The 27942-nt window shown below is 40.2% G+C and overlaps 1 protein-coding gene across 1 annotated transcript; it reads right to left on the bottom strand.

The window, feature by feature from the left end:
* Window positions 1-312: 312 nt before the first annotated feature.
* LOC133990026 (phosphatase and actin regulator 1-like) lies at window positions 313-24759 on the bottom strand. The gene is made up of 12 exons (XM_062428205.1): window positions 24480-24759; window positions 21521-21685; window positions 13294-13374; window positions 11106-11309; window positions 10307-10652; window positions 8808-9007; window positions 7672-7828; window positions 5064-5119; window positions 3841-3902; window positions 1947-2091; window positions 497-569; window positions 313-328 (listed from the first exon to the last, which is right to left on the bottom strand). Exons 1-12 carry the CDS (start codon window positions 24757-24759, stop codon window positions 313-315), a joined length of 1785 nt encoding a protein of 594 aa, XP_062284189.1.
* Window positions 24760-27942: the final 3183 nt, after the last annotated feature.

Here is a 27942-nt window from a genome sequence, read left to right as displayed (position 1 = left end):
TGTCCCGCTGTCCAATCGCCACAGAACTGAGCGCCTGCCTGAGAGCTCAGCAGAGAGGTGTATGTGACAGTCGAGCAAATTCCACTGAGGGGCAGAGTGAATCAACTGGAGTCTTTATGTTCTACTACAGTGGATGGAGTAGTGGGTGTCTGCATCTTGGGTGTAGTACCGACTCAGTTGTTAGGGTCTTGAAAAGGCATTTCTGAAGACATGGCCTTATTGTAGAAACGGGCACCATTTTACTGTCCAGCACTTATGGTTCTCAGTGGAGGAGAGCGCCGCTCTGGCACCGCTCGAGACAGTGATGGTCTACTATGGTCTGTGAAACCTAAAGGATACAAACATGACAAAAATTGTTTCTAACATTTCATCACATCAGCTAGAGCTTCATGTGGGCTGTACAGCCAATATCTACAGGACATGAATACCTGTATAGGAAGTGATACCCAGGCATGAAAATGAGTGAATCCTGCAGATCTGCTTAAGTGCACATTACCTGGTTAAATGGCGACTTGACTCGTGCACTTCCATCTCATTGCTCTTGAAATCGTTGAGTTCCTTACGTATAGCTGCCTGCAAAGGACAAAAAAAGAAGGAAGATTGAGAGAGAGAAGCAGTACAGTACACAAACTGCAGCCTCTAAGCCCTGACTCTACCTCCTTTTAGCATGCTTCATACATCAATTATGCTCATCTGGAGGCCATGAATGATTCTGCTGAATTCTCTTCTCACATCACAAGAACCTTTTATTTCCTTCTTGAGACATCTAAGAGAATGAACAATAATACACTATCTGTTGCTGGTGTTCTACTTGGGTATTCATCGTGTGCTTTTTACTAATAATGTAGAGGTAATATCAGGCGGTTCATAGATTAAAACACAAACAAATAATATATATAATATAAGTATGTATGTTTTTTGGTGTCACTGCCTTTGCCTCAAAAACTCAAGCAACCTGTAGTTTTTCAGTATGAAAAAGACAACTGAGCATGAGCCAGCAGGACTATGACTGCAGAGACACTGTGGTTTAAAACATTAAAACTTTCTGCTGAGATTTTGAGCACAGACCAAAGCTGTTCCCCATTAATATAGTTATAAACATTCACATTGGAGACAACGCCAGGTGAATCATGGTCTCTAAGTAGCACTAATGGCACTGTGGAGGGTTAAGTGCCTTGCCGAAGAGCAGGATGGCTGCAAAGACATTCTGATAGTGGTGATGAGTCAAGGTCCCAGGAAATAAATTGGTGTGCCAAGTCTGTTTCTTAACAACTCTACACCCCTTCTCAAAATGTCATGTGTGACAGCAACCGAGCCGGGTGATGTCACTACTTTTGCTATTCAGCATGACTCAAGGGGACGTCTCCAGCCTTGGGGAGGATGCTTATGTGACAGGAGAACAAACAATATTGAAATCAGTGCCAGACATTGATGGTTCAAGCAGGGGGAAAAAAATCCCAGCAGAGCAGCGCTGAGGCTGAGGGGTCCTGAGGCACTGCTTGTCCGATTACTCTCTTATGTAAGAGAGTTGTTGCGTAATCCAAATGCTGAATCCCCGTGATTTTTACATGAGTGGTACTCAGGTGCGACCTAGGGTATTCAGAGAAAAGTGCATTATCACAGAAAAGGCGGCAGCATATATCTGCTCCAAAAAAAAATTAAAAATCAAGAACTCATTAAAAGTCAGCAGCATGGACCGCTGGGCAGTGAGCAGCAGGACTGCTCCAGGGTGTTTACTCACAATGTGGGAACAACACAGCTGAGGTGGAACTTGCTGTAACAAAAGAGAAGGAACGTGTCCTCCTACCTCTCCTGCGTAAGTGTTTGCGTCATATGAGGCGCAGAGAGGGAAGAGGAGCGCAATAGTGCTTGAAGAAATTTGAAAACAGGCAAGAAGGGATTTCGAGATTATTTCAATTTAACTATAAGATTAGTGTAAGCGATACTAGCCTTGTCAGCTGCCGTGAGCCGGGTCCAGGGCTTATCCGCCCGCCTGTCGTAGTCCTGGGCATCTGAAACTTCCACGTAGTCACTGAATCGGATGAGAATTTTGGCCTGTCTCAGCTCCTCTACAGTGGGCCTCTGGCTCAGCTGGAAGAAGAGTAGAGAAAAACAAGAGTTTGAGACTAGAAATGTATGTATTCCTTTCCAATGACACAGGTAGGAGCTATTTTCTGTTATTTGCATATGTTCAAGTCCTTAAAGATTTTGTAGGTGCATCAAAGAGGAGCTCAATATAACTCTGCTCTGGTATTCAGGGAGCCTATTGAATCAGTGCATTAAACTAACATTTGAGTTCCTGCAGTCCTCCATCAAAATCACAAAAATAGACTTTAATGTTGGTTGTATCAATTAACCAGCTCTCTTGCCCAGCTTAATTCACTGAGAAGTGTAAAGTACAGTGCAGAGTTGAAAGCATGGATTACATTCTACGATACCTCTCTTGATCTGAATGAAAACAAAGAATATGCAAAACAACATTCACTCAACATTTGTTTATTCATTATAATCTTAAAGTTGGCTACTGAATCTATTCTTAAATATTCTACATGAAAAACACAACCTGTATTGTATTGTACCCATTTTAGATTAGATTTTAGAAAAAGCATCTCAAACCAAACAATAATACAACATGTTGTAGTTACTGTAAACATTGGTATGTTTGATTTAAAGATCCCTTCCAGACATGTTTTAGTATACATTTCTCAGCTTTGACTATTATTTTGCGTCTTAAATTTGTTTTTACTCATAAATAGTTCATATAACTAGTTAAAAATTGTATACTTTTAATTTTGAAGTTTAACTGATGGATACAAGACATCTCCTACTTCACTGAAAGGTCCTTTTCGAGTGTATGTGTCCCGGAGGCTTCAAGTTTCAGCATCATACTTGTGTCAGTTGCATATTGGATGGTGATTGGCTCCATATGACTTGTGATGTCACAAATCATGCTTTCATGTAGGTACATGCCTTAAACTCTTGCTTTTTGATCAGTACAGAGAACTTCCCCATTTTAGCAAATTAATGTGAAAACAGCTTTCTAGTGTCAAACTCTGCACATACATCATTTTGCACAGTGAAGCTCAAACATCCAACTGAAGAAAAAAAGAGAAACATATTTTTGTGTTGAGAGGGACTGATATATAAAAGCAGATATATTAACCAAAATCAACTTATCGCAGATATGAGCATATACAGTGGCCAATAAACCACAAAAATGTCAATACAGAAATGTCAAATTCATGTCTGATGTTTGTTTATCTTGTGTGAAAATCAGCTGATATATTATCTGATTTTTTTAAAATACAAAAATACTTACTTATTAAGTTATACACTCAAAATAGGTGCTAAAGTTCAGGTAGTTTTTTCCTACAACATGTACAATGTTCTGTAAATGTGTGATGATAGGAGTGTGATGAGCATTTTGTATAAGTTTCCCCACTGTATACTGTATATAATAAAGTATGTATACCATCACATACTTTGTGTTGTTGTACTTTCCAACAGCTGTGAGATATTTGTTTTGAACAGTATGTCTGCAGGTGTGCAGAAAGTGTTATTATTTAATTGAAAGTGATGGGAACATGCTCAACACCTCCCTATGGGGTCGAAGGATTTGGCCGCCAACATGATGAAGGGCCAAGGGCAACAAGGACAACAGTGTCTCCTGGGGGAGATCTGAGCACTACAGTGCTAGGCCTGTAAGGGACTAGATTCCACTTCTCACTGCTGACGAATCACTGTCACAGCATTTGTTTATCCTGGGCCAGCTATTTGCCCCATCCAAGTGTTTAAAAGATCAAGTGTGGGTTTGCACCTTTGGAGCTATTTTGGACTCACCTTTCTTGTTAGCCTTCGTTTTATCTCCCTCTTCTCCTCCATTTCCTCTTGCTCATTGCGAGCTGCAGATTAAGAGTGTTATACTGTGACTATAAGCACAAACACAGTGTTTACAGAATTACAGAAAAGGAAACAAACACACAATTTGCATAATAGTGTTCATTAATTGGCAATGGATGCACACTAAACTGGATAAGTTTCTAAAAGAAAAAAAAGGGTCTAAAATAGTTTTCATGATTGGCTGTTTAATACTATTAGGGATGGGTATCAGGGGAGAATGATTGCCTTGTTCGTTTCAAGTTGTCAAACAGCTTTTTTCTCAATGTTTATGATTAAGTGATTAACCTATTTAAGTCAGGATAAAAATATCTTTCTATTCAAGCAGAAGAAATGTTGATCACATAGAATACTGTTAGTATACATTCACATGTCTTGCTAAAATTGTGTTTGTGTGATGTATATTCCAAGTCAATTACTGACACACAAACCTCCAGCTCAGAGGAGCAAGTTGAAAGAAAAAACAAGAGGCATTCTGGGATACTGCTCCTGTTTACAAATGCCTCGGCAGTCAAACTGCATTTGCGCTTGAGCTGAAGACATACTGTATCTCTAGTACTACTCAGATTTTTGGATTCCAGACGTTGCCTCTCTAGAAAATAAAGCCTTGTATGTTTAACCTTGGTACTGTAGGCGTGTGAGTGATGTGGAGGACCTGACATGTCACTCATGAATTCTTAGACTTTGTGTTTTCCTCCTGCACTCTGCCAATCATGCAGGAGCCTCTGGGAGAGGAGGAACTGCTGGTAAATCAGTCTTTGATGTCAAAGGCGTAGAGTCCCAGACAGCAGAACTGCATCTCTCTGATACTGTATGTGTTTGATCTATGAAACCAGTCTCTTTGGACATGACTCCTTTGGGAGGCTGCCTTGCATGAAAAGGCAGACCAAGAAGGAATAAAAGAGAGAGATGTATGCCACTAGCTTTCACATAACAAGGCCTCTCAAACACCAGGCTGCATTATATGAAGCCTGTATGCACAAAAGGCTGTTACACATATGGACACATGCTTTGCTATGATACATTAATTGATGCGTCACACAGTTAGAAAGAACATTTTTTGGTACTTTTGTCATTTTTTGTCAGATTTGTGAATTCACTGTAGCAGCTTAGGGTTAGGGTTAGGGTTAGGATTAGTGTTGTATCTACAATATAAATACACTCACGTTTGAGGATGTTCCTCTGTTCTAGCTCCTCCGCTGTGGGTCTCTGACTCAAGCGCCTGGTGAGAAACATGCATCCATGGTTAGCACAGAACTACAAAGGTCAGCAAGGCAATACTGAATCAATATAATGGGGAAAAATGCAAATCAACTAGCTTTACAATAATCATCATTAACTGTCAGTTAGAGAGAACACCTGGGTAATTTGACTGATTCTTGTTCCTCTCCTCCACATTTCACACAGTGTTCATTCCCTGCTTCGTCACTTCTCTGTAGAGTAAACACTAGCAAGGTTGTCTTATTGAGATTTTGAGTACTTTTACAATTGACAACCCTGGCCTTTAGTCCAAAACAGAATTAAATATGCTCTCACTAACATGTGGCTTGACAGGTGTACTTCAGTCAGCCATGGTCACCATTCCCTCCTTTTTAATAGAAGTACCTGCATGATAATGCATAGAAAAAATGCAGGGAGGATAGCCAGTAAAAGCCAGATATTCAAGAAGACTTGATTCTCATCTGATGTTGAATAACTCAAATGACACCTCAGCATATCATGGGAGAGGTTCCCACTCTTGAAAGACATTTTTTAAATGCAACACACATTTTACTCTTATAATCTCAAATTTTCTTAATTTAAAAGAGGCTGCAATGACTGATATCTGAAGGCAATCTCTGAGAGGTCACTCTAAGTGCTTTTATCTGGGGACTCTTATTATAGTCCTGTGTCAGGACCCTTCAGCAGTAGATCTGGATCAATGATTGTCTCTGTCTCGTTAGATCCGACAGCCATCCTGAACTGCCCGACCCTGTAAACTACTGTATGCAGGGATAGGTCTGTGTTCAGACTGGCTTGTCTCATCTAATCTTGTGACATTTCTTCTCCCGCTTGAAGGTTCCTGTTCTTTCAGACCAGAGCTCTCCGCCCCCCCAAGATTGTCTGAGCATTATGTCACCGGCAAGAACGCAACCACTGTAAATAAACATGCACAGACTAGTCAACAAACCTCCATATGGATGCTCCTTACGAAACAATTTCTATCCTAACCAGGTTCAATTTAGACATGGTCATCCTCACTATCAAAAAAGTGTCTGTCTGCCTATTCTATAGAACATAGAAACATGAGTATAATGAGAGTATGTCAGCTCATTCACGGCTCCCAACTTCACTGTTGTGGTTCACTTGGACTGTTCTCATTAGCTTTGTGTCTAGCCACAGTAGACAGCTGTTTTTATCAGTTATTAAACCTGTGGTACGTTACCTTTCCAGCACTAAACTAGTCATGTAAAATCAGCAATAAACTGTCTCTTACACGACATATACTACATAATACATTTAAAGACATTAATGACAGCAAAAACCTAAAACCACAAGCAAAAGATGAAGCATTGCTCTCAGCTTTCAAAATGGAAAAACTTCCTTCAGTTTTCACCCTTAAGATAAAAATGGTCTCAAGGGTCTACAGTGAATCAGGGTAACAGAATTACAGCAAGTTGAGGTCAGCTTGTCATAGAATAGCATTATCATAAACAATTCTTATTGTACTGGCACAAGCCACATCAGGACACAATGCTGTCGGCAAAAACCATAAAATTGGGAATTGCGCATCGGATGACACTGTGCAAAGGACACTGTGACAGAGCTTTTTGGGAACATGACAACTAAGCAGGCAGGCCTTCTGGGAACATGCGCTGTGTTCCAATCACAGTGGGGCAGTGACTTGTGTGCCAAAGTCTCTAGATAATATCCCTTACCTCCCTTGCAACCATATTTCCCACGTCTCATATCTTATTATACTATCGGGGCTTTCATTTCTACCCATCCTGTCGGCTGTCTTTTCTCCTCTCAACACATCATTACATCCCCTTCACTCAGATAGGCAAGTCATGTTCAAAGAACAGAGCGAAACCAAATGAGGCCTGTGATCTGTTGGGGAAAAACATAACGTTGTTTGATCTGTTCAATTACTAGAATTCCCATCTATGATCTAGGCATATGTATACAAATTCCTGTGATTCGTACACACTGCACTAGTGTAGAGTATATGTGTGTAAACTGCTGGTAAGAAGTGGCTTGCGTGGTGCTGCTGTGTGGAGGAGTCGGGTGGAGATAGTTTGGCACATGCATCACCGTGGTGATTCACTGAACGAGGGAGGGAGGAAGTTAGGCAGGAGGAGGAGAGAGAGAGAGAGAGAGGGAGAGAGAGCTCACACACTAGAGAGAAGACAAGAGAAGGAAAAAAGAGAGGAGGGGTGATGCATTGCTGAAATTAGGTCAGCTCCATTTTCAGAGCCTCATTTGACGAGATAAAGCGTTTATCCTTATCGAATGTTAAGAAGGGGAAAAAAAAGAATGTAAAAGTGTTTCAATAGAAAAAAGGCTCACATTTTCATCGGCTTTAGAATGAGTCACAGTTCTGTTAGCCAGGATATTGGGCCTTTGTCAGCCCAAAGTAAGACAAAATGCATAGAGTCATTGCCTTTTCCAAGCAGCTGTTGTTCAGCTGGGTACAGCCACATCAACCAGATTTGCTGAAGGCATTTGGCATATAAATTGTGCATGTGTGTAAATGTCTTCTAGTTTAAAAATGCATGTGTGTATGCATCTCACCTGGTGAGTTTGGTGCCTATCTGCTGCCTAGACTCCAGTCTCTCCTCATCTGTCTGCATCGGCAGGATGTTTTTCTCCTCCAGCTCTCTTTTGGATGGACGGTTACTCAGCTTGATGGCCAGAGAGTCTTTCCTCAGCACCTTCTGAGCCAGGGTACCTGAACCAAAACACCACGGTCAAACACGAGAGGCGCTCCAGGCATAAAGCACAGATCCTCATTTACTGAAACGATCTCCAAAAGGTTACAAATAAAATCTTGGTGTTGATGTGTACAATTCATCTTCAGATTAATTATGCACCAAAATTGTACATTATATAAGCTTTTTATTTCACGATTTGGTCGTCTGGGTTTAAACAACTGCACACAGTTTTCATTACTACCAGATATAGGTCAACACTATGGCATAAACTATGGTGATTTCTGGGTGTTGTTTCATGTTTTGGGTGTCCTCAGTCGTTTTGCACACAACACAAAATGTATACGTATATATAGATTTTGGGGGAGAAAATTATTCAGTCAATTTTCTGCACCTTTAAAGGAATAATCTTACTTTCACTGTCCCTTAAAGTCATGATATGGTTTATTGAGCGATTCCATCACACATGACCAATCACAACCTTTAAAAACTCCCAACATGCACCCATGTGGAAACAAGGATGCACAGTGTCAAACACACGAGCAGCTCAGCACACAGTTCAGCAGTTTTGCCAAGAGACGGGGAGTGAAAGTGTTTGGGTGACAGCATGATTCTGGATACACTTCTGTGGAACTAATTTTGTCTCTGCTTTGAAGGTCAAACTATATACGAATTCCTGGAGCTTTCAGGTGAATCAAGCAATGTCGTCTATCAGGATTAGTCAAGCTAATGTGTCATCAAATCCGTAAACAAGAGCTATTATAAACTAGACAAAGACAAATCTGCTGCCAAGAGAGAATTTTCATTTTCATTTATCACCCCTCCTCACAACTTGTCTTTACCTGTCACTTAAAACAAATGGATGAGAGAAAAAAGCAATGTTGTTTCTAAAAGATGAAACAAGTCATTACAATTAATAATCCTGATCACAATACTTCATCACAATAATTAAAAATAATTCTACCTATCCATTTCTCCACCTTGACTGCTGCCACTCACTTGTAAATATGGAGTCATCATCTTCATCGTCGTCCTCGTCATCATCCACATCACTGTCCTCATCCTTATACATGCTGGGTAGATCTTCGTAGTCAGACTCATCGGGCATGTTCTCTTTGTCGTCCTCATAGTCGATGATCACAGACGGCACTTCTCTTCTGTCCAGTGGCATACACTGACCACCACTGTGCAATAGAGAACTATGGAAGCGAAAGGGAGATGATGTTGTTGGTTCTGAACCAAATCTGAGTATTAACTTATTGGGTCATGCTTCGCCATACTATTTGGCCCTGCAAGAGGATGAGCCTGTCCCACCCCTGGCAGTGAGGGCAAATATCCAGTTTACAGGATCATATCTCATGTCCAGCTCTATATTATGTTTCATAGTGAGCAACTATTGTTTGGTTGTTTTTTTTGTTTACCCTTGCAAACCTTCTATACCCAGAGAGGAGAAACAATTTAAATTACTAAAGGGGGCTTCTGGCACATTGTGTAATGACAGCTTTGTGGGTACTTAATCCAATCCAAGTATAAGAATGAATGAAACCAAAGTACAAAGAGCCTGAATACACACAAAACCCAACTCTGTGCAGTCCCACGCAATACCATGCAATCCCCTGAACTACACAGTGGAAAAGAAGAATAACTGATTATACAACTTGTATTATTCAAAACAAGGTGACAAAAGTAAACTTCACTTTCAAGAGCCATCATTTACATGTACATGCTAACCAGTGACATATTTGATAGTTTGATAGACTGATTAAATCAATCTAGTTGGAGCTTCTTACGATGAGCCACTGTTGTATAACAACCTCAGGCTTTTAGACTAATTGTGAGCAATGTCAGGACCATTACTTCCTTATCCGTGCCCAAGTAGCTTTGGTGAAACAGAGATCCTAATGTAAGAGGTTACATAATGTCAAAATCCGCTATCCTGTCCCTATTCTCAAAACACGAAGAAACGCACTCTTGTAAAGAGCAGCTGGTCATGTTATGTCAGTCCAACTGCTGGAAGGAGGCCTACTCCAATGCGCCTGTGCCCACACATACACACATTTACTTCAAAATTAGGCCATGCTGCCCTGTGAGGCAGTGTACTGATTTAGACCTGTACAGCAGTGCTACATGGCAGGACGCGACCTCAATAATGCTGAGATATATTTGAAAGTTACAGACAAGTTGCCACAATCATAAAACCTAAAAAAAAAGGATGGTCTATTGTAATTTTAATGTATTTGCTGCAATTACTGCTGTTTCAGCAATGGCACCAGCAAACCCTTGTGCCAATCAGCAATAACCTATAACTTTACAGCACAAGATCCATCTATGTCATTTTTATAATTCCAATATGAAATGTTGACAGATCCCAAAAATCCAACAAAGATAAAATAATTGGTGTACAGATGGATAGTCAAACAGAGGCCAATCTATAATCCCTCCCCAACTTCACTGGAGGACAATCAGATTTAATGACCTGATGTCTGATGTCTACTAACCTTTCAAACCTCTGCATGGAGAGTGCCAGAGTTTTATTGAGCTCCTCGATGATGCGGCTGGGTGCATGCAAGCTGCCGTACTGAAGCTGGAGCGGATGGCCGTGACTCTGGTGAAGACTGGATAGACAGGCGAGTTGGGAGGGCAGCAGGGTGCTGTGGTGGTTTAGCATGCCCTGGGGAGGGGCACACTTTTGGGAGAGTGTGCTGAGGGGGTTGGGGGATAGAGAAGGGGAAGTGGTGGAGTCCAGCCCCCCTGGAGGCACACAAATCATCACTTTCTTGGGAGGCAGAGGAGGGGAGTGCTTCACCCCGGGCATGAAGGGCAACTTCATTGGCTGGCAAGAATCTGAAGGGAAAGAAAGTCAGTTTAAAAGGACACATATACTACAGGGTTAATTTGCATTATATTTTGTGCAGTGTTTTTGTTGGGACAGACAGATAAACAGAGCTCATGGATGATCAGAACAGGCTCAGACTTCAGCGCAGAATGGAATTAGGCCGGGGTAATGCCACTTCCCTTTGACTGACAGATTGACAATGACAGACAGAGCCCAGCTGACCTAACCACAGGGGAATTTAATGAGACTACTATAATCCTGAGTACATGTGTGGCAACGCAGGTAGGGTTTAAAGCGAAAGCAGTCATGTCTCATCTGTCAAAACAAGTACTCACTATCTGCAGCAGGAGCAGTTCACTTTTATAGACAAACAGAGTGAAATGCTAATAAGATGTACAGTAATAATCTTTTTTTTTTTTAAACACAGCCTGAAGTGATTAGAGTGTTGTAACCAAACTGACCTGTGCTATGGTTTGGGATCCTAGAGAAGGGCTTTGGAGGGAGAGCAGGAGGCTGCTTGTGGTACAGCGGAAGTTTGGCTGGGGTATCCTGAAGATCACCGAAATAGGTGACAGATTTCTTGGTGGGCAAGACCATAGATGACTTCATAGAGGGCTCCTGAGTGCAGATGCCGCCATCCATTGAGGATCTGAATTCAACAGTTGCTGAACAGAGAGAGGAAAAATACAAACCGACAAGCGTCAAAAAAGTGCTTGACTAAACAAGTAAGGCACTTCCCAAGAAAATAGTTCAAACAAAAGTTAAAAAGAAAATCTAACTTGGGGTGTTAGCTTTTTGAATTGTCTCCCCCACATTGTTTCAAAACTTAAGACTGTTTAACCACCCAAAAGCCTTTTATCAGTGCACAACAGCCAAAGGAAGGGTGTCAGCCAAGCAGTTTGACAGAAGGTTTGCCTTTTAATTCTTTTACAGCGCTGAGCCGTTTGATGGTTTTTGCATGATCACATTTTAAAGGATGACAATGCTATTCACCATGCCTCTCACATATTCAGACAAACAAACAACACATTCATATTGGGAGCCAGCTCAAATCCCCGCACTTAACCTTAGCCGAACTGCCTTTTAAACACTGATGTAGCTTAGCTGCTAGATGTGGGGGAGATGTGGGGAGTAGGGTTTGTTCTATACTTTCTTTTAAACTTCCAGACATTCTTTTAAGGTATTTTTGCTACTTGTTTTCTGCTATTAATTTGAAATATACAAGAACAAAGTTTTTATAGCAATAAACTACTCATATACGTAGGCCATCAAAAACCCTAATTTTGAAGCATCTCCATGGGGTAAGATTTGATTGTATCTTTGAGTGCAGACCTCGAGACATGGTGGCCATTGAAACTCGTGGGTTTTTACTGGCGTGTGCCACATTAAATCCAGGCACAATGAGTGCCAGTAAAAGGTAGAGACGAGTTAAAGCTGATTAAAATCCAGCAGCCTATCAAATGATTATGGGATTTCTTTTCTTTTAATTTTTTTTTTTTGGCCCCAACTGATCCATTTCTATTTTGAGCATACCAGAGCAGAATTAATTGAAATGAACTGAAACACAAATTAATTATATATCTATATATTAGAGTGATGTCAGTGCTGATAACATAATACAATTGTCAGAGACATGAGGCTGTATTTGGCAAATGTTTGCTTTGTGTGCATACAAACTTAACTTGCGACGCAGCTGAATTCGCAAGCTCATGAAAACACAAGATCACCCGAGAATCCCTCTTGTCAAGCTTCAAGTTATGCATTTGTGTCCCAAAAACTGGTGGACTGACCAGCGTCCTATGAGGAATCTCGCATGATCTAGCGAATCCAAGTGCTTTTCATGGTAATACAGTGATACAAGGAGATGGACAGATGGTTCCCCCAATCACCCACCAAGTATTTTTTGAAGTGTTTGCCCTTATTCCAAACAGTTTCCAAGGACAACTTCTCAAATGGTTCTGTATAACAAACCATCTGGTGCATCAGGTTACAAAAAACAAATCTGTCAAGCTGCACGAAATCTTGTTTTGATTACGGAAACTACAGTGTATTGTCACTGGGCAGGAGAATTGAGCACATGTGCAAAAACAGGGGAGATACAGCTACTCAGAATTTAGCATCCTTCAAAGTGATTGTATGCAAAAGGTTTCCATCCTATTTAAAGCATGAGTAGGAAAGGCTATGCATACAGTACATAAACTCAGTGTCTTTGAGTCTTAAAAAAAAGGCAAGGTTTGTTTTCATCTGCTTTCTTCACATCTTGGCAATAATCTATGGACTTTCTCAGCTTCTCAACTGTTTTGGATATCCTGAGGCATGAAGCACCCTGCTGTCAGCCTCAACTATACTCTCCTTCTTTTAATACGGGATGTCCAAGGCACATCAAATTGAGATCAAAGAGTTATATAAAATACTACTAACTTTCTATACTGAAAGATTATATCTCTCGATACTCCATGGCAAATCTTGAAGAGTGCACTTCAGAGAGTACTGATTAATGAAGAGATGAATACCTTAAGACATTCCAATTTAATGCACCACCACTCTACTCCTTCTTGCAGTTGCAACTTACAACCAAGATAGAACCGAGACCAGCTCTATTAGATCGTACAAAAGGGACTCATCATATATAATTATCAAGTAACTCACCTTTTTCAAAGATCTCCTTCAGCACCCCTCTCTTGATCAGTTCATCTCTACTCTGTCGCACTGACATCTTCCTCTCCAACGCTGAGGGGGGCAGAGAAGAACAATGTCAGAGTCATTTTCCACACTTTGTTACTATCAATACAAGCATCATAAGACTGTTTCTTTGTTGCACACAAAAAGTACATGATTTCCTTTAACTTACTAAAAACTGAAAAGGTAACAATAACAAAAAATTCTGGTGAGTGATAGAGGTCCCTGTGCAAAAGAGTTGGTAATCAATGATGATATTTAGTTTCACCACTGATATTGGCAATACCATTATGTTTGTGAAGGACTTTAGAGATAGCAGTACATAGAGATAGCAGTACATTGATGTCAATAGAATCTCAATAGAATTGTTGTTGTTTTTTTTGCTTTTTATGAGATTCGTTGACAATAACACAAACAAAGAATATCACCAGACAAATGTACCAAAACACTACTGTATCTGCAGTATATTACTGGCCTTGCTGCAGGTGTGTTTGTCTAATGGTACATCCTTTGATCTTTTATCTGATAAAAGATAAAATCAGAATGCCAAGCAACTTCAGTTAAGAGAAGGGCAGTATTACAATTCTGGATAACAATCTGTCAAACTGTTTCTCTTTTAAACAGCTAAAGTTAAAAAAAAACTGGGCATAGATGAACAAAAAAGATAAAGGATGAAGCAGTATTTAGGGAAGAGATATTCCAACAACACTTCCCATAGTAATGCATTATGCACAAGATAGCATATCCCTTAGCTACTGCTTGCTTCTATTTATAGGCTTCAGAAGTTGAGGCACATAACGTCTTCGATCAGCAGGCTGAAAAAAAGCAGTTAAAAATCACGATGCTTACTTCAAAATCTACCCCTGCATAGAAACCAATTAGGAATGGGAAATTAGGATCAGCACTTGAGCACACTGCACAGGAATTTCCCTGCAGGCCTCTGTAGCTCCCGCTTAAGAAGGAGATCACAGATTGTGCCATGTGTGCTTTACATATGACCCGAGAGTGCTGTCGCAGCTCAGAAAGAGGCGTGTTCAATGCTAATACATCCTCAGTGTGGATTCATGAAAATACTGACAGCTTGACCCTCTCATCCTTGCCCTTAGTCACAGGCACATGAGCATCTGAACTGTTTGCCCCTCTTTCCCTCTCTCCTTATTTTCTCCTCCTGTCCTCTCTCGTCCCAAGCGTCTCTTACTGGACCAGCACCCGTCCTAGAACCACTCTGCTATACTGACTGTCTGTGCTATTTTCTGAAATTTTGGACACATGGATCCCACACACACATGGACATTCTCCCTCTCCTCTCTGTGAATAAAATCATTTCTAATCACCTCTCCTGTGTATGTGAGTCTCCTATGTCTGCATGTGCAGTCTGTCCTCCTGCCAGTTCTCTATTCTGATGGAGGTCAAATGACTCAGGTCCTGTTCTGTTCTGTTGGCACCTGGAAGCTGCTTGGCATCCTCTTCACTACATTCTACATAAATATTATAGATCCATTATAATTGTGCTATCCTTAGTTATTCCTTATTCAAATTGAGGGTCAAAGAACAGAGCATGCTGTATTGCTTTACAGACTTTAAAGCTGCCTGAGGTATTTGTGAATTGTGATAATGGGCTATACAAATAAAATTGATTTGACTTAACTTGACACAACATGGAGGATTTAAAATCAAATGCTGACAGTCTAAAATTAAAAAAACACAAATGAGGGTCAAACAAATGTCAGACGGGCAGCCCTCCAGGGCAGAAATTTGGATACTCTGTGCTTCAGAGCAAGTTATAATCAAACAGTATGCTCCATTACGAGTTCCTCCAGGATACCAGATGTTGACTATCACTCCATACTTCAAAAGGTTTTACGAGAGAAGGCAGTTTGAAATGAGCTCCAAGCCAAGAATTACTTAAGCAGTGAATTTTTTCTTTTTTTTTTGGTGGTGGTGGTGGGGGCGGGTGGGCATTGATAACGTGACCAAAATATCACCATGAAATTAAAGGAAATTGCACCATTTGTAGAAATGTAGTTGGGATGCTAATGCTGGCAGCTCCCCAGACGGGGAAAATATACCCTTAGGTCAAGTATATCAAGGCGATACTAAAACTTCTCAAATACATTACCCATAGTCAACAACACTCCCCTGACTGAAAATGACTGCAACCAGTTCACATGATTGTTTCCCCAAAGCACCACAGGCAGGTGACATCTTGCTTATAAAGTTATTTGTCAGCCAGACAAAATGTTAATCAAAACAACAAATCTCTGTATAAATCATCAGTACCAAGTCCTTGCCTGAGTGGGGAAACCCAAAGCTAAAGGTTGATGCTAGACTGGCAGTGCTGTAATATGTTCAGGGATTAGACTGCTGTTTCATCCAAAATGAAAAGTAATTACTCAAAGCTTTATGACATAACTGCTATTCCATGGGATGCGTACAGTTATGCAATGCCATTAACTCAAAAGCCTTAACAAGGATATGTCTTTAGATTTTACAGATATTGTTTTGTTCATGAAACAATAGAAGAGGAAACTGGTGAAATTAAAATGTCAGTCTGCAAGCTAGCTGAGTCCTGAGTAAGGACACTAGCTTGTCATCAAAAAAACAATTTTTGTTTAATTAGTGTAATATAAAAAAAATTGGCCATGATGTTAACTGTCAATGGATTGTCACTGCAGGCAACAGAGTGCATTGAATGTAATGACGTTGAAGAGATATGTTGTATAACCCTAAGCTCTCACATGAAAGTTCTGTTGTGCAGAGATATTATGAGCCACATAAGGTGGGAATTACAGGTTCAAGCACATTGTTTAATTACAATGTCCACAGGTCAGGTGAATCCACAACTGATGTTACTATGGGAATAGTGAGGAGGAGGACAGCAGGAGGTGCGGCTATTTTATGGCACAAAAAGTTGGATTCACTTATAAAGGTTAGGTCTGAAGATGACTGGTGTATTGCTGTACAGTTAAAGATCAATAAATAATTCATTATCCTTAATGTTTATACACCTTATGAGTGTCAACAAAATGAGGATGTATACCTGAATAAACTTGCTTTTATCCATCCCTTTGTTAATGATAATCATTACACAAGTGTTCATGTGGTTGGTGATATGAATGCTGATATTTTAGATAGATGCCCACTGTTTGCTTATCATATGTTACAGTTCTGTGATGATAACAATCGTATATTATGCAGTCAATTGCTCTTACCTGCAGATAGCTATTCTTTACATAATTGATGCCTGGCACACATCATCATTGCATTTGCACTACTGATGCCCATACTATTCTACAATCAATTACAATTTTTTATGAGACATCCATGTCTGATCATGTACCGTTTGTTATGATTCTTGATGTTGATAGTCTTCATGAGATGATTTATGAGGTTAATAATGCCTGCAAGGCTTGGATTGGGCTAAACTCACAAATGAGGATGTATTGTAGTACTCTGGGAAAACCGATGTCCTCTTGAGTGATGTATATCCACCCAAGGGTACAATTATGTCTTTTGATATAAATTGTAGTGAAATTTCTCACCATAAAGCCCTCTGTGCTATGTATGATGGTATTGTGGGAGATGTGCATGAGGCCAGTAGCTCATACTTTACTTACTCTGAGAAGGCACACAACATCAAGCCTGGTTGGAATAAGCATGTCGCTGCACATAATGCGAAAACTAAGCAGGCATACAAGGTGTGTAATGCTGCCAACAGTGATACATTGGGAATTACAACCAATGAGTTATATCAAGCAATAGCACAGCCATCTGATAATACTGCAGAGCACCTTAAGTTTGCAAGCCCAGAAGTTGCAGCTCTTCTTGCCTTTTGTTCTTCTGGTTTTATGACTCATGGACTTTTGCCAGACGCTATGTTGTCCATAACTCTTATGCCTGCCTTAAGGACAAAGCTGGCAAGGCTGGGAGCATCCTGGTTTTAAATTATATACAATACCAGTCACCCTTGTGGAAACATTGGTGTAACTGTCTTTTATAAAGAAGTGGTGTTTTTTGTTTGTTTTTTTAACTGCAATGTATTTTACCTTTTTGTTGTGTGTTTTTCTAATGGACCCTGAGCCTGTTAATTAAGTTGAACTTAAACTGAACCTATTTAATGAATGTATTAATAGTGTGCAAGAGGCAGAATTTCATGTTCATTTCATCAGGAAGGTCCTGTGAGGGTACACAAATACATATTCTGCACAGATTTTTTTAAAATCTCACCATATTGTTCAACATTAATCCTGAGTCTGGCTGAATATGCCACAAGAACAACAACTTATCAGTTTGAAATAAGGCGCAAATACAATTTCTAGCTGAGGAATATACACTAAAAAATGACTGAGACATTAAAGAGCCTTACTTTAGAGTCCATCAATACCAAAAGTACAGGGTATGTCTCTTGGATCACAGTATAATGTTTCATATCACCACAGTGTGTTACTCAGAAAATGCCTTTAATGTAAACCAAGTGCTATTTTGGGCAGCCTGTGTTCAGTCCACTAAGGCCCAAGTGGTGTCCAGTCAGTCTGCACCAAGATGAGAGGTTTAGACACTCATCAGGGAGACTGAGCTGAGGGCATATTTAATGAAACTGGCATATCTGAGTACAGCATGTATTGATCTGAGAACACTACGCTTAGTTTTTTTTTTGTTTTTTTAGAGAGAAAATATATTCCACTGCAAAGTGACCCAGATAGTCAGAACACATCCTACCAACCCTGAGGCTCAGTAGCTCAAAGTGGAGGCTTTTACCAAGGCAATTCTCTAAGCCTGAGCCACACAAAAACTGTATTAAAACTTTCATGGAGTCTTTTATCAATGAGAAGCTCAAGCATTAAGGCTCACACATCAGAAGCTTGGGTATAGCTTGGATATAGCTAAACGTTCCTTTACGCGTACTGAGAATACAGCAGGTTTGCAATAATTTGCAGTTTGTTTTTGCATTCATACAGTGTACTTATCAGTAGACAGAAAAATATGTGATCTGTATTAATAATGCTAATAAACAGCAATGCGCATTGAGATGGCTGCTGTTCATAGGTAAATCCTCAATCTAATTGTACTAAAACATAAAGAGATAATATCGTGCAAGTTTTTTTTATCTATGAATCTAGTGAGATATCATCCCAATAGCCTACAAGCTCAGTGTGAGAATGTACTGAGCATGATAAATAGCATGATAAGACATCCAACTGTCAGGCCCTCCCTCCTTCCTCTCTTCCTAAGGTGAAGAGTGCAGTCTCCCAGAGCTAGTGTTCATCTGCTTAATATCACAGCATATTCATAATCCTCTGCTGTGCTCAGTGTCCAATTATCTACGACAACATCTGCATGCCTAGTGGCTGGTCTGCTCCCTCCTGACAGAGAAAACATAATCAACAGAAAAATGCATCACAGGCAACTGCGGAGACAAGAAGGGAGTAGGTAGGGGCATTTCCGTCCAAGATCAGAGCAGTGCAGCATAAATAGCAGCTGTAGATGTAACCATCAAATCTGTTTTTAATAAGGAATTAATATGAAGAGCCTTTGCGGAGCATAGTTTTTCTGTTTGTTTAAACAACATGATAGGAAAATTAACAGCTAATGCCCAAGCAAAGTATTGCATTGTGCAATAAATTAAGTCAAGTATGCCATTATTGTGGCATCAGTTTTCGTGTGTGTGTCATATAAATGTCGTCCAATTCCAGGCTTTAAGGAAAGCATAAATTGGCTTCCAAGTCGGTGTTGACTAATTACACGAGGTACAAAAGTATGTGCAATATTCCATTTTAAGAACCCAGATCAATAGTTAGGCTATCTTTCTTGGGACGGGGCTCATTATGAGCAGAAAATTACAAAAGCCTTCTCCAAATTATCTGTTTCATTTATCAACCCTGATGTAAGATAACCTATTCTTAGTAAAAGTACATGACAATTACTCTGCCAAAATTTTCACTCGGTTCAACAGTGCTGTTCTAGTCACTGCATGGAAACAACAGAGTGCACACTGCACATTCAAGCAGGTGAACTTCATGTATACCAGCACCTATTACCCTCTGCTTTGCAAACACATTAAATGGAAAATTATGAATCAACTAATGTGCAAAACAAATCATCTATGTCTGTTAGGTTGTACTTTGGCACAGAGGTGATTTGAGCTAAATGCTAACATCAGTATGCTTAGCTATGATCATGCTCTCAATGACAATGCCAGCATCTTGATATTTAGACAGTAATTCAATATTCACCATGTTATTTTAGCCTGTTAGCATGCTACATTTGCCATAAACACAAATTAAACTGAGGTTGTTGAGACTGTCATTAGTTTTGCAGGCATTTAGCCATTGGGCAACTTTAAATTTCAACCTTAATGATGGTGATGGCTGAAGTCAAGTTATAAACAAATTCAGCAGAATGTATCCTATAGGGATCTTGAATATCTGTAATAGACTTAACAGAAACCCAACCAATCATTGTCAAAATATTTCACTCTGACCCAACCTGCTGGTGACACCAGAGTAAATCAAGGGCTCACCAAAGTCGATATAAAAAAACAACAACATAGTTTTATCTGTTTTATCTGACAATGAATTACTGTCTACTATAAAAAAGGCAGAAAACTGCACTGTCTTAAAACCTCTTAAAACTCTGTGGTCCATGTTTTGGCATTGCTGCTTCAGTTACAAAAATCACTGAGCTACTTCCAATCATTTGAATGTATTCCATTTTCTCATGCTTGTGTAACTTCTACTTTTCCACTGCCTGCTGCAAAAAGTGCAGACCACGTTTCTCTTCTTTGGGGCTTTGAAAGATGGGGTCAAGCTTCTTGCCAAATACGATGTGACAGTGTGTGTGTGTGTGTGTGTGTGTGTGTGTGTGTTTGTGTGTGTGTGTGTGTGTGTGTGTGTGTGTTTGTGCGCGCGCATCACTGTGCCTAAAGCACCTGGCCTGAGCATTGGAACTGCTTGTGTGATTGTACACCACCTACAATTTGAAACCATGCAGACACTCCTCTCAAAGGCCACTCCTTTGAGGTATGCTGGTTGGTCATAATCCACCACCATGCTGCTATCAAAAGGGACTGGATAGAACAATACCAGCCAAAGAATTATTTGGAGGCAGCACCATTTTGCATACAAAACAAGTGGATAACAAAAGGAATGAAGAGAGCATTTTGACTCAGCTCCACAGTGCATTAACACCATAACAGAAAAAGGGGCTTTTGTTGCCCAGTTCTGGTTATTGTCCTCACCACAACATAGAGATGCTGTTATCATGCAGCATATGATTATACCAATGTAAAGGCAAGATCTCCATGATTGTTTCGTCAAGCACACACTGTCTATTAAGCTACAGTGAAACATCAGAAGGTTAGGCATCTAGAGCTCAAAAATAGATTATTCTGTACTTCTTGTGTCATACTAAAAATAGCTCTTAGTCCACAGAGACTCCTATCGGAAATGTTGGGGCAGATGAAGAAACAAACAGGAAACGGTAACATGCAAAGTCTGGATGGAAAAGTAATATAAACTGAAAGTATACATCTTTTGTGCTTGTGGCAAGTGATGGAGATGACAGGACACCACATTAATCCCTGTCATCACATAAGAGACTGACAACATGAGCAGCAAGAGAGCAGTGAGGCATTCACAGCCAACATGATCAAATCAGACAGAGACTGATTCACTCTGCAAATTCACACCAGCTAAATGCTAATTTAATAATATTGCTAAATCAGAACATCCTGTCCTGTTAAGACCAAATTCGGGTCCCTGGTGCAATTGCTCATCCTCTACAAAAAGGGAAGAATTCTGCTCCCAACTAGTGAAATACAGTCTGACAATGTGCCTCCTCCTGTCAACCAGGCTGACAGCACAATTCAGGATGTGTCAGCCAAGGAAAATAAATAGAGCCACATCTGAAGAGAGCATGTCCTTCACACGCCCCTGACAATGCTGCGAGATCAAAGGAACTCTAAAGAGACCCCAAAACATGAAACTCTGCACTTTTGCTGCATCAATTTGCCGCATTTTCAAATCACCCTGGAGATTGTAACTTACTTAATATTTCTTTTGGCCAAGGCATACACTGAATTTAATTTCCACAACCAGACAGGGTATATACACAGGTGTTTCAGGAACCAGTACTGTTTATGCATGTGTTTTCTTTGTACTGGCATTAACATAGAAATAAGAAAAAAAATGTCATGTACCAGCGGAGGTCTGTTTGAACTTCTCGCTCTTCTTCTTCCTCCATTTCCATGGCTTCAGGAGGCGTCCCAGAGTGGCAAACTTGCTCCGACGACGGATGGGTGGAGTGTGGGTACCGGAGACCAAGGACTCAGCACGCATAGCGGCCAGCCTCTCTACCTCCTCAGCTATAAGGGAAAAAACACACACACACACAAACCAACAGGTCTTGTTTAGGTGAGGATGCAGAGGTGGTGATATTTTGGTAACTAGCAGTGAATGCAGCAGACACTTTTGCTTACAAAAATCCGAGCAGCAAGAATCTATGCCAAGTGGCCTCCTGAATTCCCCAGTAAGTGGATGAGGTTGGAAGAGGGTAAACAAACCTGCATATCAGATAGCACTGCGCAGGGAGTCTAAACAGTTTGAGGCTGCATCACACTGAGTGTTGCCAAAAAACACTAAACAGACTGATAAGCACCTCATTAAGGGGAGAATCTTTCTACTCTTCATCAAATATTCACAAGGCCCAGCCCTTTTAGACTGTTACGTACCGTTGGACATCAAAAGCATTTTGTTCCAACACAGACTACTACATGAATAAAATGCTGTAATACATGTAATGTTTGGAAGTTGTTGCATTCCAAGGCTACAAGCAGCCCTGCTTACAAAAACAGCAACAGCTGCCCATGTGATCAGAAAACTAATTTTAAGGTCTCAGCTCTAAGAGGATGTTCATAAAGAGCCATTCAAACTGGAATCAGGCTCTCAAGAAACCTTAAAATTGTATGGACAATGTTAGCAGCAAATAAACTATCATGTGTTATTAGGAACAGATGTTGGGCCCCACTGTTCAGTCTCTGTACTTGACTGACTGGGTTGGTTAAAACAGACACTTAAGAAGTCTGTCGAAAGCAGTATAAACCAAGAAACATTCTCTACTGGTTTTGTGTTGTTGCAAAATGGCAATTAGCCAGTCACAGTATTCACATAAAACAACTTCATTCTCAACTAAAATCCTAACAACTACTTACAGTTTTAGAAGCATGTCAGATTTCCGAATTTAGCCTCTTGGCAGCCATTGGCTTCCACGCATTTTCTTACAGTATGAAAATCAACTTGGGGGACTTAATTCTCGCTTGAGATGGGTAATACATCACATCTGCTTTCATTTCTTGTCAAACTTGCATTGTCATTTACACATGCATGGCAAGACGTCAAGATATCGAGTACTGTAGGACTAACAAAAACCTTACTTTGACATCAATGAAACATACCTTTTCAACTTATCACCTCACAAAGACAGGTTCAAGTCTCTGCAGAGTGAATGGACATCAGTGGTTTTAAAAATATATGTAGAGTACAAAAACATTGGTATCATCGTTTAAGTATCCCAAAAATAGTTGTAGCTTTATAAGCTGTGGGTCTGAGTAACGGACTAGAGTCTAGATGTATGAAGTGACCTCTAGCCCAGCGTGTAGCGTTTGTTGTCATCATATCATCATCACACTTGATATGCTGTCAGGGAACTCACTGGTGGCTTGTTTTTAAATAATTATGTCACATTCACATTCATGGTGTTTGCCAACATAGACATATCACTACGCAGGGCAGTAACCTCCTCAGGGCTCTGGGACAGCATGATAAATAATGTGACAGTAATGCAGTGGAAATCAGTCCCACAGACCGTTACTTGAACACACTAATGCTGGAGAGCCAACGATCTTAGCAATCCTGCCACCACATCGTTTTATAAATAGCTCCACTGTCAATGCTAATTGAATCCAGTAGCGATTCAAATGAGTTCATTAAAGGTCCAAACGCAAGATAACGACGGGAAGTCAAAGAACTAAATCTAAGCCAAATAACATCCCAGATTGATGTCGACAGAATGGTGAGGATGACACACTTTCAGTAACTGCACTGAAGAGACTCACTTTACATAGTCAAACTCTTCTTTACAGGCTACATATACTCTACACATTATTGATAGAGGCTACATTAAAATTGCAAGAGAAGCATGCTTTTTGGAAATAATTCACTAAAAGTTATTTGTGGTTCTTTCTGTCAAAATAAATCCTTTGTGTGTTCTAAACTCTGCCCACAAATACAATGTTTAATGCCCCAATCTTTTTCTAAGAACTATTTTCAGGCGAAAAACACAGAATGTCTACAATTGAAGTGCATCATGTTGTAATTAAGCACAATCATGACAAAATCCTGGCAGTAATGAGAAGGGCTCAATCTGCAAAGTAAAAGGAACAAGAGAAAATCCTCTTCCAAGTATCCAACCCATTTTCATTACATCAGGCACTCGCTAGCATTTCTATCCCATCTTCATTCTATTGCATGTAACCTGCATTCTCCATTACTGTAATACAAGCAACTGAAGTGGCTGGTTTTAATTAAAAACACTTGTTTGCATACCAAGATGGCTGAGTGATGATGTAATGACACTGAATTGGAAATGGCTTTGTGCACAGCTTCATGCCATTTAAATGATTTGTATGGGATTGATGAGTACATTTGAGAAATACTTTAGCTCCACGCATATGATGATTCGTGTTTCAATGTATTATATTATTATTATTATTATTATTATTATTATTATTATTATTATTATTTGTGATTTGAACCAACAAGTAGCAGCTCAAGTCAGAGCTCAGTCATATTAAGAAGTTCTGATCCAGTTAGAGCCAGTTACCACAACAGCAGCAGTCAATCACTGTCGCTTTGCGTTTTCATTTTAATACAACAGATACACATCGACCCACTCCAAATTATAACGATTATTATCACACAAACACACATCAAGGAGAAGCAAAGCACATTCAATGATGGAGCGCCTGATCTGGTTGTCAAACGCGCACAGAAGCCCAGAGGCATGGCCACCGCCACATAATGAGAGGAGTATATCCTGGATGGCAGTACTGCAGGGCTAGTATATGGGCGAAACCGCACCAGGCTTGAGCCAATACTCACCGTCCTGTGTGTCGTTCCCGCGGCTGCAGTTGCTGCAAATGTGCTTGATCTCTTTCCCGATGTGACAGTGGATCGTAAAGGGTATGTTGTTGTTGTGGTGCGGATGGTTGCCGTGCCCTTTCTTGTTGCTCAGAGACATTATTTTGACCAAGCTGAACGCCTTTTTCTTGGGTTTCTCCACAGCCACGGGCGTGTTTTCTCGGCACCCCGTGGTTAACCACGTACCGTGCATGATGGTGGGCGCAGGATCCACCGTCGGGTAATTGGCCGTCCTGAACATGGGGACGCGAAAATGGAGCAGTGCGCGGTGTTACGACGGTGTGGTTTTCAATTAAAGGACCAATCAACTGAGTACTATCTGCCCTACAGTAGCAGCTTCCATCGACCCCTAATCATTTGCCCCTCTCTCGCCCTATTCCCGCACCTTTACCTGAGGTGCAAATATGTGCAGTCTACTTGGTTGCGCAATGCAAACAAAGTCACTGCTGCTGAGAAAAAAGCCCCGCTGCCATATCCAAGTGAGCTAATAATAAAATAGAGGGTGAGTAGTGAATGGCAGTGCCTGCCTCTCCCTCCCAGAGCTGTGGACTGCAGTCGATTGTGGCTAATCCACGATTAGTGGAGCTGAGCAGCATGCGCCTGTGATTGGCTGCGCGGTGCGCTCCTCCAATAGACCAGTTTAGCTGGAGGAAAAGTTGCCGGCTGATAATAGGACTCCATAAAATATTTTCGACAATTTAGCCTACACGATAGACCCATTATGTATTTAAAAGACACCAATGACTGCAACAGCGACTAGAAATACCCTTACAACCATTTTAATTAATGAAATAAACAGGCCTAATGTTTTATGCAACAGCACCTTTTGGACTAAGCAACATATTGTAAATTTATTCAGAGGAGTTAAATGATTGCAATACATGTATATAAATATTGAAATAATGTGTTCTAGAGCTCCGTCTCTGTTTAAAAGGTATTAAAGCTTACATGTGTAGAAGAACAGGAAGCATGAAGGTAAATAAGAAGATGGTCCAAAAAAGCCCAACAGAACAGACATAAGGGGAAAATTATACAAGAATACTGATGAAACTGTTACTCATTAAACTGATCATAACACAAAAGTGACAGGGTTATGTGAATGGTTGATTTGCCAACAATAATTTCAATAGTTGTGAATGTTGCTACAACTGATAGTGAAAAGTGAGACGGATGACTGTAAAAATGTAGTCATAATGAGCTCTAAAATTCCTGTTAGTAAATTTACTGAACATTTACATTGCAATGCAAAGCCTTAAAACCAGACAGATTAAAACTTCTTCCAGTGAAATATTTAATTTAAAATAATCAGTTCAGAGTTCTGTAAGAGTTTATTTATTTTAAAAAGGAGTTTCTTGAGGTGTTTTTCCCCTGGTCCTGTCCCTTTAACAAGTAATAGTAAGGGTTCATGGTGTATGTTTATCACAGAATTCCTCTCATAATTTGAGTTACAAATTTAGAATGAGTATAAAAAACTGCAGGTCAGAAACAATGACTTTCTGGTAAGTCCCACACATGCACATTACTTAATTCAATGTTATCCACAACTGACCACTGGGTAGCAAATTAACCCTAACCCTCCTTAACAGGTACTCACCCACTCACTGATTACTAAACAGCTTACAGAGGCTAAAGGATTTTTTTCAGTGCGAGGGACAACAAAGATGAATACAAAAATTACAGCATCTAATGCGGGCATAATAACAGACAAGAGCTCAGAGAATTAAAATCAAAGAAAATAAACACAGTGAAGGGACCTTAATCAGTGATCAAAAAGCTCAGTACTTCAAGTCAGTTTGACAGACTGAAGAAATAGAGATATATTAAATATTCTTTCTTTACATCACAAATTCCAAATAGCCATTCAGTTGATCCCTGGAGTTACTTTGCGCATTTTTGGGTAATTTATATCATTAATAGACAGTTAATGAGGCGTTAATCACAGGAAAGATCACCTTTCTGCAGAGCTGTGAATGGTTGCGGGCTGGGTGAGTATCTTTGATGTTCCCTCAATGAGCTGCAGATTATTGCAGTGACATCAAAGCCCTCGCTGAAATGAGGGACAGACGCACTTGATTTACTCCCACCACGGTGCAATGCAGCAGTCGCCCTCAGCTGCCTCTTTTTATTGCAAAGTTTCACTCTCTTGTGTTGATATGCGTTAAAGTTTGGAAATTGGCAAAAAAAGAGCTATTTTAATATACAAAAAAATCACCTCCCAACAAAGAGTCAGAGGTTAACGGATGAGGGAGAGAGAGCCTCTATCATTCATGAGGTAGATAATGCTGCAGTAAAGCGAGACACTGTATGTGATGGTGTCTGTGAGAGAAAGAGTAAGAGGCTTTAAACACTTAAGGAAGGTGTTGCTGTCTTGCTGCGCCGCTTTAATAAACAAAGACATTGATAACCTTCTCTTCACTGTTTACTGCCATCAATGAATATGTTTCTACCTATAGACCTTGAATTATCATAAAATATACCCAGTGTTCTGTGCCAAGGCTAAATGATTGCACTGGTCTAAAAAGTATGTCTACTTGTATGTGTCCTCATCTTGTAAAGCCTTAATTTCTTGTTAAATAATTCTTAAAAGAATCAGATAATTAATGCTGTAAGACAAGTCATCTGCAAGGAATGGTCACATGTGGTGATTTAGTTATGTAACTACTGCAGGCCATGGTTTAGCTCCTCCTCAGCACATCACTTGGATTAATTCATAGTGCAAGAAGGGGTGAAAGCCTATAGCTTAATTAAGGAAAAAGACTTGACGCTGTTGCAGCAACTAACCACAGTTGCTGTCCTTTGTGAAGCTAAAAGCACCTTTCCTCATCAAAAGCCAACCAATTACAATAACTGACTCCTTCAAGTTTCTTGGCACACACATCAGCAATAACCTGAAATGTGACCTCATCACTAACCATAAAGTGCAAAAAGCCAAACAGAGACTCTACTTCCTGAGATAACTCAAAAAGCACTCAAAAAAGTCAGGAAAGCTGTACTGGTCCAATTTTACAGAGTATCCTGTGACTATCAATTACTGTGTGGTATGGCAACACATATAAGCACACAATAAAGAAAATGGATAGAATTATCACCAGAGCATCAGAGATCATGGGTTTTAAACTCCATATCCACATTATGTACTATCACACAAGGTATGAAGATCTCGGATGACCTTCTCCACCCAGCTCACCATCTGTTTCAGTGTCTCATTTCTGGTATAAGGTACAGGTTATAGGAGGCAGAACAGAACATCTTCACTGGAGTTGTGAACACACAAAAGTTGGTCTAATTGTACTGTAGGGTATGTGGAGCTGAGCAGGCTACCGTATGTTTCTTCTTTTGCACTTATTGTCCTTATGTTTGCACTGGTGTGATGTATTGTTACAGCTATTCTATCTGTATTGAGATTAATTGTACCAGCCTAACA

This window comes from Scomber scombrus, chromosome 11 (genome assembly GCF_963691925.1).
Source record: "Scomber scombrus chromosome 11, fScoSco1.1, whole genome shotgun sequence".
Taxonomy (NCBI): domain Eukaryota; kingdom Metazoa; phylum Chordata; class Actinopteri; order Scombriformes; family Scombridae; genus Scomber; species Scomber scombrus.
The sequence above is the reverse complement of the archived record's forward strand: the minus strand, read 5'-3'. Positions and strand labels throughout refer to the sequence as shown.

Bases quoted from the DNA above. Each gene is read 5' to 3' on its own strand.
- LOC133990026 (XM_062428205.1), bottom strand. From the start codon at position 24,759: ATGTTCAGGACGGCCAATTACCCGACGGTGGATCCTGCGCCCACCATC. The intron at 7,829-8,807 runs GTGAGTGGCAGC...GTTTTGGTTCAG, and splicing joins TGATGACTCCATATTTACAA to GTACCCTGGCTCAGAAGGTG. The intron at 5,120-7,671 runs GTGAGATGCATA...GTTTCTCACCAG, and splicing joins ATAGGCACCAAACTCACCAG to GCGCTTGAGTCAGAGACCCA.